This window comes from Microtus pennsylvanicus, chromosome X, assembly GCF_037038515.1.
Source record: "Microtus pennsylvanicus isolate mMicPen1 chromosome X, mMicPen1.hap1, whole genome shotgun sequence".
Classification (NCBI taxonomy): Eukaryota; Metazoa; Chordata; class Mammalia; order Rodentia; family Cricetidae; genus Microtus; species Microtus pennsylvanicus.
Genome location: NC_134601.1, coordinates 95,547,351 through 95,564,563, shown reverse-complemented (window position 1 = coordinate 95,564,563; position 17,213 = coordinate 95,547,351). Strand labels below are relative to the sequence as shown.

At 35.7% G+C, this 17,213-nt stretch overlaps 1 protein-coding gene across 1 annotated transcript; it reads right to left on the bottom strand.

Annotated features, from left to right (window-relative positions):
- Positions 1–15,718: 15,718 nt before the first annotated feature.
- On the bottom strand, positions 15,719–16,696 carry LOC142841532 (melanoma-associated antigen B18-like). The gene has a single exon (XM_075958486.1). It carries the CDS (start codon positions 16,694–16,696, stop codon positions 15,719–15,721), a length of 978 nt encoding a protein of 325 aa, XP_075814601.1.
- Between the last annotated feature and the right edge of the window lie 517 nt (positions 16,697–17,213).

Here is a 17,213-nt window from a genome sequence, read left to right as displayed (position 1 = left end):
TTCTGGGCACCTTCCATAGAAGGTACAGATGGTATGATGTTCCTGAGAAAGATGCTAAAATCTCCAAGCCTCAATCTCGGTGTGTCCTATCATGCATGGTCCTTGAGGTTGAGATGCAGGCTGTACTGTTTAGTTCTCAGACCACTAGAAAAACATACCAAGTTGAGGCAGGACCAATCCTCTCAGAAAGGCCCTGCCCCCTCTGAGGATTGAATGGGGGTGATATGTAGGGGAAGAGGGGTGAGACAAGGAGAGGGAAGTGGAACTGGAATTGGTATGTAAAATGAAAATAAATAAAACCAAAAAGAAAAAAAGAAAGACTATGCTCACCTCTGCTTAATTTGTCTTGCGGGTGAGAGTTGTTTGTTTGGGCTCCATAGGTCTTGTAGTGCTCAGCAAGAAAATCTCTTGTGTGTATAACAATTTGGTCCCCACAAACTCTCAGCTCTCACCTTTGAAAGCTCTAGATTACTCTCCCTACATAACAGTTAGATTCCATCTAGATTCTCCTCAACCATGGTACATGAGCTGGCCCACTGAAGCTGAAGTGCATACTCATTTTGGTTTTGCATAAGTATTCTTACCACATACATACACATTACACAGCAACTTGGAATTTTGATATGTAGGCAATAGATAAGGCTATAATGGTTTGCTAGGCAATGCTAGTTTCAATTTCTATTTATTTATATATTTATATATGTCTGAATATACTACATATAACAATATCATATATAAGACTATATCGTGAAATATCTTATATCTGTTGCTTATTTGAATGAGTTTATATTAAATGCAAATGACAATACTTTAATATTTTAATTATAGGATTGTATTAATACTCTTTTTTCTGTTTATTCTTCACATGTATTTCATTTCTGCATGATTTTCATATGCTTTACCATACTTTATTAAGTGTCTTTATAAGATTTCACATTTACATGTTGATGATTCTGCGATGTGAACATTCAGCATGTTTGCTGAAAATTTAAAACATGGCTAGTGTCAAACTGACACTAAAGATTTTTTTCCTAGAGTGTGATTTAAAGTTGCTTTTTTTTCTGTCACAGATTCCCCAGTGACAGAAGGCTTACAAGTGGAAACCAGAATGCTCAACTCCATATTTATTCTACTGTGATTTTATTTGCATTTCTTGGGGCAAGCCTAGTTATTAATTTAGCATTAGATTTGATATTTTATGAAACAAGATGTTTGTTTCTGAGTTTGATGGTGTTCTTTTGGGGAACACCCTTATCTAGTATTTGTATCCAGGAGAACTAAACTGTAACAGAAGAGAAATAATTTTCTACTTTTTATAGGATTTGAAAGACTTTACCTAATATAGTGATTAGGTTGTCTTTCACCGTTTAGCATATGGGCACTTAAACTCAGCTTGTCTGGAAACATTTTGTGCATGTCTTGGATTTTTATTACAGCTTTACTTTATACTGTTTAATTGCTATTTTCTATTTTGATACACCTATTTAATGAATTATATTTTGCTAATTATTTTCTAAATCACTTGGGTTTTTACATGTAAAAACATAGCATAGTATTTCTTAGAAAATGATTTTGTTATTAAAATACCTAAATATATACAACAGCATAATCATGAGCTCAATATATCTGACCCCAAGCATTAATAGTCCTCAGCTATAATAACCTTGGCCAGACAAAAGTTTGTTGAGTGCCCTTCAAATAATATTGGGTACTTCTATTATGAGATCCAGAAAGACTGGGAGGAGGAAGAGGCAGGCAGACAGACATGAGGTAAGGGACTAGAGGAAGAGAGAGACAGGAAGAGGCAAAGCATAGATACAGCTCTCAAAGGCATAACCCCACTGTGACCTACTTCTTCAAAGCAGGCCCTGTCTCCTGGTAGCCATTAAACACTGAAGTTATCAATATATGAGGGTAACTTTCTCTTATCATCCAATCACATTTCAACAGTGCCACTAAGAGGCGATCAAGTCTTTTAGACATGAGCCTTTATATCCAAACCATAACACAGAATATTTGTAATTTCCTTTCTGTTGAAGTTAACAATCATTAAGGATCACCAGCCTCTTCTGTTAGTCCACTGGGGGATTAAAAATGATTATTGTAATATTTGTTTTTGTCTATTAGCAGGAATAATTCTATAGGTAGAGCCTTTCTGTGGCTCACTGTTGTTAATCTAACTCAAGAGTAAACATATTTAAAATTCTATCATAGTTATCACTACTCTTTTGCAGATATATATTTACTATTTTAAAATATTTATTTTATATTCATCAGTGTTTTGCTACCGGTATATATGTGTATTATTTGCATAACTGGTACCCTTGGAAGTCCAAAGAGAGCATTGGATACCCTGTAAGTGCAGTTATAGATGATTGTAAGGGCACGTGTGTACTGAGAACCTAACCTGGGTCATCTGAAAGAGCAATAAGTATGCTTCTCCACTGAGCCATCTCTCCAGTCCTAGTATGCATTCCTTTTATTTAACTAGTGCCATAGTTTTCTGCTTCTTTCTCTTATAACTGACAATACCAACAAAATGTGTTGGGTATATTACTTAATTCATTTCTACACTTAAACATTATTTATTATCCCCTACTTTCTAATTAATTGGGTATAATATATCATTGTTTTCATAACTCTTGAACTGCTTGGATGTTGTAAGCATCTTTTCTTGTAAATCTATTAAATGCCATAATATCCTTCACGGTACCACTTATGCTATTTTTCCTATATCACATTGTATAGATTTACATGAAGTGTTCAAAATTTCCTAAAGCTGGATAAGTATCTGTAATATACTCATAAAACTTTTAAATATATGTGATATGCATACTTATGGAAATGATTATATACTCAAATGCATGTAAATGTTGCAGAATTGGTTTTATTTCTATAACTGAAAAGATTAAACATGAGAAAAGCCAGTTTATATAAGTAGTTCATTTTATTATCAGGTGGGGATTATCAGGGAAGTGAAATCCACTCTAATTGCATTGACCCACACCAGCCATTGGAGCTAACTCTCCATGGGTTGAAGGAAATGCAGAAGATCTGAATGGGGGACTCAGGAGGCTCAATGCATTTGAGCTTGAACAGTGCAAACAGAACACTTCGCATTTTTATTACTAACGCAAGTAATACATGAGGTGATTTTAACAGTCAGCTTAAGCTAATACAAGGTAGAGGGAGGGAGTACACCTGGTGTTATGTCTTACTATCTTTGGTCATGTGAAAGAGCCACAATTTTCCTCCCAGTCCTTACTTTTCCCAGAGAGATAATGTGGACATCAGGGTATTCCCTGAAAGTCCTTGTTTTCAACTGCATTCACTATTCATAGATTTTTGTATTTTTTTAGAAGCACAGCTTTTGAGAAGAACATTTCCACTCTATTCCATTCATAGACCACAGCAAGTTCACAGCTTTTTTTCATAGGCTTCCACATATGTAACAAAGGAATTTACTGTAAGATGTTATTTACTTAATAAACCAATAATGGGCAGTAAACACAAGAATACAGAACTCTTATCTCTAGCATACAAAAAAAACATAGAGAAAAGATATTGTTATTTGATACTGGGATTTGCATTTAGTTGCACGGGAAAACAGTTGATCAATAAGGAAGAAGTTGGATCCACAAACAGGAGAAAGGATATATATTCTAGAGATACAGGAGAAAGTATACCCTCCTGTCCAAACAGCATCACTTGAAAATGTTCATTGTGTAATGAGTTGTTGGTCAAGTTTTATAGATGATAACTAAGGAAAACAAAGGAAGAATGGGTCCTATAAATGTAAACAGGTCCAAGCCTAACATGTCTCGTGGACACAGTGGATGAGAAAACCTCATCCTAAAGTGGTATAGAATAATGCTTTATAAAATCAATGTTTATTCATGATGAAAGAATAGGTTACCATAGTGGTAGAGGAGTAAAGGATATCCGGAAAATCAACATCAATAATGTCATATTACTTTGACTTCTTTACCTTAAAATTGGGAAATAAAAAAAGATGCCTATTATCACTATATCTCTTCAACATTTTAAAGAAGTTACTAAAGAGTACAACAATGAAAGAATAGAGATTAAAAACTTAAAACCAGCTGCTATCATCAATAGGCAATTAGAATGCATATGATTATTTCTAAAGAAAATGTAGAATGTACATGAATAATTCTAAAGATAAGCAGTATAATCAAAAATTATTTTTAAAATTAATGCTTATGAAATTAGAATAAAACATTTTTCTATTTTAGCAACAAAGAATATAAAGATGAAAGTAAAATATAAATTATAAACTACAATAGCAGAGTACTGTTATTTAAGAGATAGGCACACATACTATACTGTATAATAATATAGTTATATATATATAAATACATAACTATCTTATGTGTACTAATAAAGACTGATAATGAATATTAGTATATTGAAATATGTCACTATTTAGAGAAGTTAAAGTAAACACAAGTAGAAGATTGTGATATTTTTGAACAAAAAATAGTATTCAGTATTGTAAACAGGTTCACTTTCCCCAAATTTACTCTATAATATATGGTAATCCTCATTCTTTTCAAAAGAGTCATAATAGATTTTATATCTGAAAATAAGCAAGCTGAGTTTTAGATTTAATGTTATTTTAAATGGACAGAAAACAACAATATGCTCTTCATGAGGAAAAATATGTGAGGTCATAAGCTAGTAGATATTAAAAGTTATTAAATACTATAGTACTCAAGGATTTGTAGATATAGTCACAGAAGTGATCAAACCGAGCATTAGAAATGAGAAAATATCCTAAAACAGGATTGCCTATACTTGAAATCCTGATAATTTCAAAATATCCTTTTAGGATACTAAATAAAGAACAGGCCCTTTACTAAAATGAAACAGAGGAAAAACTAGAATCAAAACAGCGCAAAATGTGCAACTGTCACATTCCTTCACAAAAGACACAAGGTAAACCATACAGAGGATTTAAACTTGTCCTTAAATATTGTATGCTAACTTTTTGAAACTTCTAGAAGAGAATAGGAAAAAGAATGCATTATAAAAGGAGAAATGATTTCTCCAATTTGTATCTTATCTGAGACAATTTATAACTTTTACCATTAGAGTTTATATTCTTTGTCAGAATTTTAACTATTTCAGTACCTTTAGGTTCGGTTATTGGAAATTTATGATCTGTTGGAGAAATCATTTCATCTAGGGATTTTGTGTTTCTGTGCTATTATATGCCCATCTGTTATTATGAATATTTATCCTCCAGTTTTCTTGAATAGTCATTAAAAACAGTCTACTTTACAGGATTCAATCCCCACTACCACTCTTAGAGAGGAAAAGTTGCTGCAACAGCAATTCCACCAGAACAGACTAACAAGTCAGATATAGAAGTATGCTTAAAGTTATATAAAGTCAAGTCTTTAGTCAATAATGCCATGGAAAAGAATACTCAAAGACAATCTAGGTCAATCTCTAAATTTAGCAATTATTTTGGCTAAAAGTAAATTTTAGTGTAGACATGAAATAAAGGACAAAAGCAAGGAAATGAAAGAAGCAGTATTAAGTAGAAGAATCATATAGAAATCTGTTAATAATGACAGAAAAATGAAAGATAAAATATTCTGCTTGCACAATAAAAAGGTATAAAAATGGGGAGTAGATAGACACAAGAAATGAAGTAAGGACAAGGACTTTTAAAGAATAAAATATCATCTGAGTATTATAAATAACATGATAAAAAACTTACAAGTGTCATAAAATTAATTTTTAAATACAAAATTTTAGTATAATTTTATAATATTATATATAATTATAAATTATGAATTATATTAAATAAAAATTTAATAAAATTAATCATAATTTCTTTGCAAGCTTGTTAGCATTACATCATCTCATGATGAAAGGATGGTTAATTGAGGTTACAATCTCTTAATTTTCCTACTTTTCGTGCTAGTACTTAGCTAGGACAAATTAAGCATCAGTTGTTCCTAGGTACATTGAACTTCAGTAGTTTCCTGTCCTTGAATACTGAGTCACCTAACTGTGCACTCCACTTGCCAGCCTATGTATGAGATATATTTTTACTCTTCTGATACAATGACACTGGGCATGGACCTATTAGTTTCTGCAGTTATGTTCAGATAAAGGAATTTCCCTTTCTCCTTATCACCGGGTTAGGGCTGCCCAAATCCTGGTATCCTTTAATATTTGAGCGCTCTGTTGCCTGACTGCCCAGTGTATTTGCATTTGGCACTTACCATTTCCACAATGCCTTATGCAACTCTCACCTTCTGAGACCCTGTGACCCCACACTGTAGACTCCCTGACTTGTATTTGGGCCTTGTTTTCAGTTTCCTGGAGTAACTGTCTCTGACAGTAGATACCTATCAAAGTGGGTCATGACTATAGTACTCAGAGATATGGAGAGTAACCAAATAAATTTTTTCTTTAATGATGGCTTGCCAAGCAAGAAGAGTCACCATTATACCAAATATCCTTCAAATGGCTTTAGTTTTATGAGAACTGTGGGATGTTCTATGGTTATGACTGTGAGTATTGTTTGTTTGGTTTTTGTTTTGTTTACATTTGTTTGTTTTGTTTTTTGGGACAGGGTTTCTCTGAGTAGGTTTGAAGCCTGTCCTAAAACTGACTGCATACTAGACTGGCCTTGAATTCACAGAGATCTGCCTGCCTCTGCCTCCCTAGTGCTGAGATTAAAGGCCTGAAACACCATTGCCTGGATAATCTATAATGATCTATAATGAGATCTGGTGCCCCCTTCTGGCCTACAAGCATACATGCCTACAGAGTCTTTTTTTTTTTAACCATAGCTTGCTTACTTATTTTTTATCATACAGTCATTTTGTTTCTCTGTGCTGTTGAGATTATGTATCACCTATTTTTTCACTTGATAAGATCATCATCTCTTTCTCTTTTGGAATAGTTATATTACCCTGGCTCTTCCCTTTTATAGCATCACACTAAGGCAGTTTTTAATCTGACATTTTATCAGAAAGTCACCTGTATGATATTAATGTCATCTAGGCTAAAAATATATTTTGTTGAAATAAAACTCCACAAGACTGTACATTTTTCATTTGTTTTGTATCATAATATTTCTTTTGAATTGCCATTGATAGATTAATTTTCTTCCCCAGATAGAAGTTTGGACCTATTTTTGCTTGAAGGTCATATAAGGACCACAGTGAGACCCATACTACTGAGGTGGTATGACCTCAGTGAGCATAATGCAGTTCTTTCTAGGAAAGGTCTTGGTTGTTTATGAACAGTGCTGTTAACTACATCAATGATACATACTTGGCATGTAGAATAATCAGAGGTCCAGGGTAAATTCCCTATGCTTAGTCTCATGACAGGGTACTTCTTGATGCCTCTTTATACACAGGCTATGAATATTCAGTAGGAATCCATCTTAGCAGCAGAAAACATCCCAGATAATAATTCTACTCCCTGTGTTAGGACCTTATAATTTAGTCATTGTCCTATTTCTTATCCCTGGAAGGAATAGGCAGAAATTGAGAGGGGATGTAAAAATATTCATAATATACATACATAATAAATATGTTTTCTGTTATCCCTTATGATTCATAATCATGGCAGTATTCTCACATAGTTATGTCAGTGCCATTATCTACAATGTATTTTTACCCCCGTGGTTATTCAATGATCTGACTTTTAATTCCTTTCCTTTGCTTTCCTAGAACAGAATTCTTTATACTTATTTGCATTTTTAAGGAGTTCCATATTTATAGTAAATAATTCACTGAGGATTTTGGGATTCATCTTTCATTTTTCTATAGTTATATTCCAGAAAGTACAGAATTTATATGAACTTTATATTTATATCTACAATAGATAATTCTATAATTTATCATTTAGATAACTTGCTGATAGTCTTTTAAGTGAAAGGATAATTGCTGTCTTCTAGTAAACAAAATCAGGAACAGGACTTTCCATACATTTTTTTCCTTTTGATTTTTGACAAAAGTAATTTGTTTTGCAATTATATTTTTACTTTTTAACACTCTAATACAGTTACATAGTTTTTTCCCTTTCTCTCCTCTAACCCTTATCACAAATCCCCAACTTTGTTTTCTCTCATATTCGTGACCTCTATTTCTATTTTTGTTATGTGTGCATATTCTTAAATTTATAAATATAAACTTCTCAATTCATATAAACTTACCTTATGATTTCAGGACTGACCATTTAGTTTTGGATAACCATTTAGAGTGGCTCTTCTTGAAGAAGACTATTTCTCCCATTCTCAGTTTTCCTTAATTTAACTGTAATTCTTTGTATAGGGTTGAAGACCCAAAATTCCAGCCTTCTATATTGGCATGCCTATTGGCATCATTCTTGTTCAGGTCTTGTTTAGGTAGCTATGTTGATAAGAAGTGTATATTTCGTTTTGTTTTAAAGTGTTCACTTTAGAAACATGTATATCCAAGTCCTTTTTTCTTCTAAAATCTGAATAATCGTTTTAAAAGAGTTTTACACTGCAGACTTTTATTCCTTTTGGTAAATTAATTATTAAACATGGAAAGCGATCACAATTACTAGGCAAATTTAGGAATAATCATATGTGACAAATGGTAATATTCTATTTTGTTATGTAACGAATATCTTGTTATCGTTTATCTTAAGAATGTGCACTTAATAGGTCTGTCTGTTAGCTATATAACTGGAAGAAATTCTATTCTGTTTGTCCTATCTCTTTAACAGATTATTCTGTAATGTTTATTGTATTCAGATTAGTAATTTTTCACAATAATATTTATCTTTTATACATTACTGAATTTTACATAAGCTCTCTCTAATACTGGAAAACAGTAAAGATTAAGAAAATTTGCTGGACTCAACTTTGTGTTCCAGAAAATTTCTTCCTGTAGTGAGTCACTCTTGCTCACATGAATTAAATAAGGTTAAGGATAATTTCCTTGTTCCTCTGTGATATCAGTCTCTCAGTATTCCTTTGCTTTGCTTTGTACATAATTAATTGAACTGCTAGTCCCAAATGGTCAATGAAAAGAAAATGCTTGCTGATTAAACATTGGTCAAGCTTGTTTTCTCTCTTCACAGCCCCGAAATTTGCTGCAACCTCTTCTGAGTTATCAAACAGACCCTTTGGTATGTAGAGGAGCTTCTTATGAAACCATATGACTGTTCATCCCATTTTCTCATAAACCTTGTTCTTTCTCACTCTGTTTACACTTCTCTGTAAATTGTCTTTCAAGATTCTATAAAATTATAGGTAACTAAATTTGATGACATGTAAATGAATACTTCAAGGTAGTTAATAACGATTAGAATAATCCCAATTTTAGAAATGTCATTTCATCAGATGGACAGAAGTACCTTTAAAATAATTTTAAATGCTTATTGCATGTGCATGAATGTTGTGTCTGCATTCATTTATGCACACTGCATGCATGTTCCTGCCGAGGCCATGAAAAGGTACTGGATCCCCTTTAACTGGAGTTGCAGAAGACTGTAAGTCACCATTGATAATCACATGCAAATGAAAATTCAGTTTCCTCTATGGAATAATAATAGTATTTACTTTTAAGGGTGAAAATGAAAATATAAAAACTCATGTCTTAACATATGCTTGTAATTTTTTACAAAGTTAATCAACAAACTATCCTACCTGGACCTTCCCATTCATTCCCATTCTCTTCAGAGCTTATACTTTTATTATTTCTTTCTGAGAATTAAGTTTCTTCAGTTTTATATTCCAATTTTTATGATGGTGCAGTTCTGGGCTCTAAATTTAACATCTGTGCCATACCACCTTCTCCCAAATTCTCAAGGAACAGCGAGAAAGAGAGATAGAAAGTTTAGAAGAGGCTGGAAAAATTGCTGTTAAAGACTGTCTCCTGGACATGATAGGATCTTCACACTCATGAACTTCCAGCAGCCGAACCTGGCTGCACCAGACCTACACAAGATAAAGGTAGTTGGCATTCTAGCATGGATTGGCAAGGGATTCGTGAGTCCCCATTCATATATGAGTAGCTATGGGCAATTAATAGCTTCTTGGAGAAAGTTAGTTTTCTTAGGGTACATCACTCATGCTACAATGGATTGTCTTTACACCCATATGCACACAAATAGGTAGTGATAATTAGTTTCAATGAGTTACAAAAGTAATTACGAATACATGAAGTTAGTAGGGGAACTCAGCAAACACATTCTGAGAGGAACTGGAAGGGGAGCAGATATGATCAAAATACATTATCTATAATATTCATATAATATATGAAAATATTCATATATATGAAATTCTCAAGTAATAAATAAAATAGTGTGTAAAATAATAAATAAATAAAATCTAAATAAATAAAAATAAAAATGAGTAATTATTTCTAGAATACTGGCATACACCTCTCATGACAGCACTTAGGGGGTGAAAGCAGAAGATTTACATATTTCAGGCTTGCTCAGGTGATCCTAGTGAGTTCTAGACAGCAGAAGCAGCATAGTAAGGCTCAGTCTTAAGAGAACTTAAAAATAATTTTAAGACAGAAGATAATTAATATAATTCCAACTTTTATAATCACACATGATATGCCATCTCACTGGGGGGGTGGAATGCATATAATGGATACAAAGCAATTGACTTGGCAAAGAGATTATAGAAATTATGTCTGAACAATGACAGTTGTAAAAGTTATCATTTTATAACATATAATGCTATCCTCACCTTTGATAAAATTTATTTTTTAATTCAGAACTGCCTGTACATTCTAAGACAATTAGTACCAAAATTGCATAATTCTTTTCAGAAAATACATATACAATTTTCCCCATTAGGGTGTAAGTTACTTAATTTGCAATGAAATGATGTCTTTAGCAGGGCAAGTGTGGGGTGCACAGAGGCTTGAGAGATGATTCAGAGGTTAAGAGCACTGGCTGCTCTTCCAGAGATCCTGTGTTCAGTTCCCAGCAACCACATGGCACACACAACCATCCATAATGAGATCTGATGACCTCTTCTGGCCTGCAGGTTACATGCAGGTAGAACACTGCATACATAATAAATAAATAAATCTTTTTTCTTAAAATAAAAGAAAATAGGCAGTGGTGGCACACACCTTTAATTATAGTACTCAGGGGGTAGAGGCAGGTAAATCTCTGTGAATTTGAGGCCAATGTGGTCTACAGAGCGAGTTCCAGGACAGTCAAGGCTAGAAACCCTGTCCTTAAAAATGAAAAAAAAGCAATTGTTCTCAGCCACTGTCTGATTAACAAAGAATGGCAGCAGGCTTGTGAGGGATGTGGGCTTGTCATGACGACAGGCTTGGTTTTCCCATCTCTCCTCACCAGAGTTGCCTGGCTTTTAGCCAGTTGTGGTGGCACTGATAGAATTTGCTAAAGGAGGCAGAAGCAGGAGGATCATGAGTTTGAGGCTAGCCTGGGCTACACATTTTTCTTCTCATCTCCTCTGGCCTGCTCCACTTTTCCAACTTTCCTGTCTGTGCTCCTTTTAAAAGAGAAGGAAAAAAAATCCAGGCAGTATTGATACATGCCTTTAATCCCAGTACTCTCGGGAGGCAGAGGCAGGTGGATCTCTGTGAGTTCCAAGCCTGGTCTACAGAGCGAGTGCTCTGGCTACAGAGTCAGTAAAGCCAGGGCTGTTACACAAAGAAACCCTGTCTTGAAAAACCAAAAAATAAAGGGGCACTTATATTTCAGGATATTGTCCTTCTATGATGAGACACAGTGTGAGCATCTTGGCATTGGTCACCAGTTTTCATGTATCACTGTATGTTGCAGTTACAAAAGGCCTTTCCTCCAGTGAATTTTTACCAACTGTTTTTAGCTACTTCACTAAAATTAAAAGTACAAAACTACCTCATGTGTTGGTGGGAATGATTCTATAACACATGTTCTTTTTTTCTTTTATTTTGAGACAGAGTTTCTCTGTGTAGCTTTGGAGCCTGCTCTAGAACTAGACTAGGTTGGCCTAGAATTTACAGAGACCCAACAGTCTCTGCCTCCCAAGCACTGGAATTAAAGACATAGGCCACCACCGATAAGCGATGGATGTTCTTGATACTTAATACCAATACCCATTTGTGTGTTTTATATAAAATATTATTATAGTATGATATTCACATGTTCTATTGGCATCCTCCTTATGTCAATTATTATACTGCATTGCTTATAGAATTAAGACAAGAAAAATTCTGTACTTGTTCACTGCCAATGTATTTTTTCTGAATATAATTATCTGTGTTTATTTTATGCAAGTATGTTATGTGAAGCCCACTCACAAAAAAGGTTCAATCATAGATCACTGTATCTTGCAGTTACAAAAGGCCTTTCCTCCAGTGAATTTTTGCCAACTGTTTTTAGCTACATGTCCCCTTGAAAACCTTTCCTGCAACCTTTCCTATCTTTTCACCTCTTTATTCCTTAGGATTTAAAAGCCATTTCATTTTCCTCCTCATACATTTATTTTTACTTAACTAGAAAACTCTAAGCAGAGAGGCTGGGTATCTTGTATCTTAGTTTCCCCACTTCTTTTCTTAAAATATTTACTATATAATTTTTTATTTAAAAGTTTTTTTTCATTTTACATAAACATCCCTATTCCTCCCTCCTCCTGTTCTGCCCATCTCTCCTCAAACCCTAGCCACTCCTCAGAGAGGGTAAGGCATTCCATGGGAAGTCAACAAGGTCTGACATATCAAGTTGAGGCAGGACCAAACCCATCCCTGCTGTATCTAGGCTGAACAAGGTATCACTCCATAGGGAATGGGTTCTGAAAATCCAGATCAAGCTTGAGGGATAAGTTCTGGTCTCCACAGACTGCCCAGGACCCAGTTCAGTCCCATGGAGGCTCCTTAGCTGTCAGTTCAGAATCAGTGAATGCCCACAAGCTTGTGTCAGCTGTCTCTGTGGGTTTCCCCATCATGATCTTGATCCCCCCCGACTTGCTCATATAATCTCTCCTCCCTCTCTTCCACTGGACTCCAGTGCTTGGCTATAGATCTTGACAGATGCTTTCATCAGTTACTGGGTGTAGGTTCTATGATAATAATTAGGGTAGTCACTAATCTGATTACAGAGGAAAGCCAGTTCAGGTACCCTCTCCACTATTTCTTAGATTCTTAACTGGGGTCATCCTTGTGGATTCCTGTGAGATTTCCTAGCACTAGATTTCTCCCTAACCGCATAATGGCTCCCTCTATCGAGATATCACTTTCCATGTTCTTCCTTTGTAGGCAGTGACTGCTTGTTCGTTCCTGGATGCCCAGACCCAAAATAATCACACAGAGACTATATTAATTACAACACTTCTTGGACTATTAGCTCAGGTTTCTTATTAACTAACTCTTACATCTTGAATTAACCCATTTCTATTATTTTTTATTTGACCACAAGGCTCACTGTTTACTTGCAAGGTTCTAGGGTGTCTGTTTCCCTCAATTGCTACATGGCCTCTCTCTAACTCCACATACTTTTCTCCTGTATCTCTGCTTGGATTTCCTGATTTGCTCTATTCTGCCCTACCAGAGGCCCAAAGCAGCTCCTTTATTAACCAATGGTAACAAAACACTTTCACAGCATACAGAGGGGAATTCCATATCATCCCTTTCTATTGCTTCCCCAACTCAACCATCCAGTTCCCTCATGTTTTCTTCCTTCCTCCTGTTCACCCCTCTGTCCTCTCCCCCTTCCAATTTACTCAGGAGATCCTGGTGTGGGACAATTCTGTATTCTGTCAATTATGTTTTAAATAAATGCTGATTGGCCAGTAGTCAGGCAGGAAGTGTATGCAGGACAACCAGACAGGAAGTAGAGGCAGGGCAATGAGAACAGAAGAATTCTGGGAAAGAGGAAGCCCATTGATCCCCAGTCCTGTCTACACACCAAAGAAGCAGGATATGATCTACCCCACTGTAAAAGGTACTGAGCCATGTGGCTAACATTGATAAAAATCATGTGTTAATGTAAATTATAAGAGCTAATATGAAACCTGAGCTAATGGGGCAAGCAGTATTTTAATGAATACTGTTTCTCTGTGATGATTTCAGGGCTAATCTAGCCGGGCAGCCAGGCAACAAGCAGGCCATCATGTTACAAGATCCTATCTATTTCCTTTCCCCAGGGGCATCCACTCCATGCATATTCCTCCTTGCTATCTAGCCTCTCAGGGGTTGTGGATTATAGTTTAATTAGCCTTTTCTTGGAGAGATGGCTTAGCCATTAAAGAATAGGCTTACAACCAAATCCTTTAGTATTTAAAACCATTTTTTAAATTTATTTTGATCATATGATTACCCCAAGTCCTTCCAGTTCTTTTCTCCCTTCTGATTCCTCCAATTTTAAGTTGTTTCTAAAAAAAAAATCCCCAATGCAAAAACAATTCCCCGAAATACCCAGAAAACAAAATAAAACCCCACCAAAAACAAACAGAACAAAATGAAAACATCAAAGTTACCAAATACACAACACACACACACACACACACACACACCAAAAGAAAGAAACAAAAAAAAAAACCAGTGGAACCACATTATATATTGTTCAACTACTTCTGAATGTGAGCACTGTGCAAGAGTGAATGATATACCCAGTGTTACTCTATTGGAGAAAACTGATTTTCCCTCACCCAGTATTCATAAGTACCCATTTCTAACAGAATGACATTCAAAGACTAGATGCTAGCTGGGTAGTACTGGCACACTCCTTTAATTCTAGTACTTCGGAGGCAGAGGCAGGGGAATCTCAGTGAGTTAGAGGCCAGCCTAGTCTACAGAGCAAGTTCCAGGACAGCCAGGACTGTTACAAAGGGAAACCCTTTCTCCAACCCCCACAAACACTCAATGCAAATTAACTTTGGATAATGAGTAAGCTGGTAAGCATGAATTAGAGTTTAAAATGCTTTATTAACACCTATATCACTAGTAAGATAAACAAATCAAAGTATATGCATTTTATTTTTATACAACAAAGTGAAATAAGGAAAACGAAAAGTTAAGTATTTATCCTTACTTTTCCCATTTTTTGATATCGTTATTTAACTTGCTAGTGACTATATTTTGATCCAGATTTTAGTCACTGAGCCAATAAAACACTAAGATTGAATAGACTGGTAAATTCAAACAGATGTAGACTTCTTCCTTTCTTTTCATACTTCTTTTTCAAAACAAAAAATAAGTCCAATTAGTGCTATGCATACGGGCATAGCTTTGAGTTTATCCACTGGAGCATGAAGAACTCACCAGTGGTCACATCCCTAAATAAAAGTGCTTCTCTCCTCCCACAACAGCTTAAACTTTTAAAGGGCAATAAATGTATAAGCAAATTTATTTGTAATTTTGTAAAAATGTATTAAAGTCTATTGAAAAAACATCTGAAATAAAACACAAAACAACAAAATGAAACAAAATAACAAATATAGCAGAGAAAAGCGATGGTGGTATTCAATGTGTTCCTCCTATGCTGCCCATCTACAACTTAAAATGGTCACTGTCTTTAATTTCCACACAGGACATCGTCAGACTTCAACCTTTAAAATATAACCTAGAATCAAAAGAGGAAAAAAGGTAAAACTTGGAGTTACAAATATACAACAAAGAAAGAAATATAAGCACTTATTCCCCTCAACCCATATTAGCCCTCCACTATTAGGTAGCTGCCATACCTTTTTAAACAAATAGTGAGGAAATAGCCTTAGCTATTACTTAGCATGGGAGGAGCTGCTGGTCATGGCTTTTGAATGTGAACTGGACATAGCAGCAGTGCGAGCCCTTGCTGCAGACCTGGCTTGAGCTCTTTCTTCTTCATCTTTCACAGCTTTTTCATACAAGGATCCAAAGGCTTCTGGTGTAGTATCATGGATCTTGGCCCAAAACTCCAGGATTTTCATCTTGCTGATTTCAGCCTGGGCTCTGGAACCCCATGTGAATTCGAAGGATGGAGGATTGCTGTTGGGCACTTTTCGGTACTCCAGATACTTCAGCCTGACCAAATCTTCAGTGATAACTTTCTTAGGCTCTCCGTAGATGAAGTGTTTCTTGTGAGCATATACACCCATCATATTCAGCACGTCCCAGACATCCTTTTCAGAGGCACAGTTATTTTTCTTGAAGATCACTCCAAGAACCATCATTAATAGGCCAGTATTGGGCATTTTTTCTTCCTTTACTCCATCATAGGTATGGTCTAGTTTGTTGAAAAGGGCATAGCAGTGTCTGATAGGATCGACTTCCTTCAGATCAACACCAAAGGCTAGTTCCATGTGCTCTGTGGCTCTCTTTAGGATCTCAGTGAAGTGGTTTTTTGATGTTTTGATAACACACTTCAGCATATCTGCCCTTGTAATAACCTCCTTCTTTTGATACTTCTCCATCAGGAACTGTACCAGTAAGACTACTTTCTGGTTTGTCGGATCTTTACTCCAGACCTCGATGTCATCAAAATCATCTGAACTTTTCTCATCTTGGTTTGTGGCACCTCTATTTTCATATGTGTGTGAAAAGGTACAGTGTGCCCCCTGCAGCTTGTTCGGAGGTGTAAGCATACCAGCAGCAGGACTAGCCTGATCTGGACCCTCATAGGAAGGATCGGGAGAGGCTGGTTCCTCCACTGTATTTTGGGCACAGGCCTGACGGCGCTTCTCTCGGGCACGGAGCTTGCTCTTTTGGCCACGAGGCATGATGACTGTAGTGGGGAACACAGATAGTAATACAAACAGGTTAGGGAAGAGATCACCCTGGAAAACAGAGGATGACATAATTTGTACAGTCTCTGTTGGTAGATCCTACTATTACTCCACGAAAGGCTACCTCGCCTTGTTTCCTTAAACTGACTTAGTAACCGAAAAGGGAAAGGGAAATTTAGACCTTGTTATCTCAGTTCAAGCTCACCATATGAACTTTCCTTCGGACTAGTACTGTTTCTCCCTTTTCTAACGGCTGTTTCTCTCTATACACATTGAAACCCTGACTGTCAAGTGGCAGCGGCACATGACAACGGCAGTAGTCGAAGACACCCACAATAAATGGTAGGGGTGGGATAGGATAATTTGGAATGAATCGCTTTAGGAAGGTCTCTGGATTGAGGGGACGATATTCCAGACAATACCTTGAGAAACAAAAGTTCCTACGTTTCCTCACGGACGCTCAAAGAAGCTTCCTGAAGGCTACACTGGCCTTGAAGAACACCAGAAAATA

Excerpts from the sequence above, each read along its gene's own strand:
- LOC142841532 (XM_075958486.1), bottom strand. The coding sequence starts at position 16,696 with ATGCCTCGTGGCCAAAAGAGCAAGCTCCGTGCCCGAGAGAAGCGCCGT.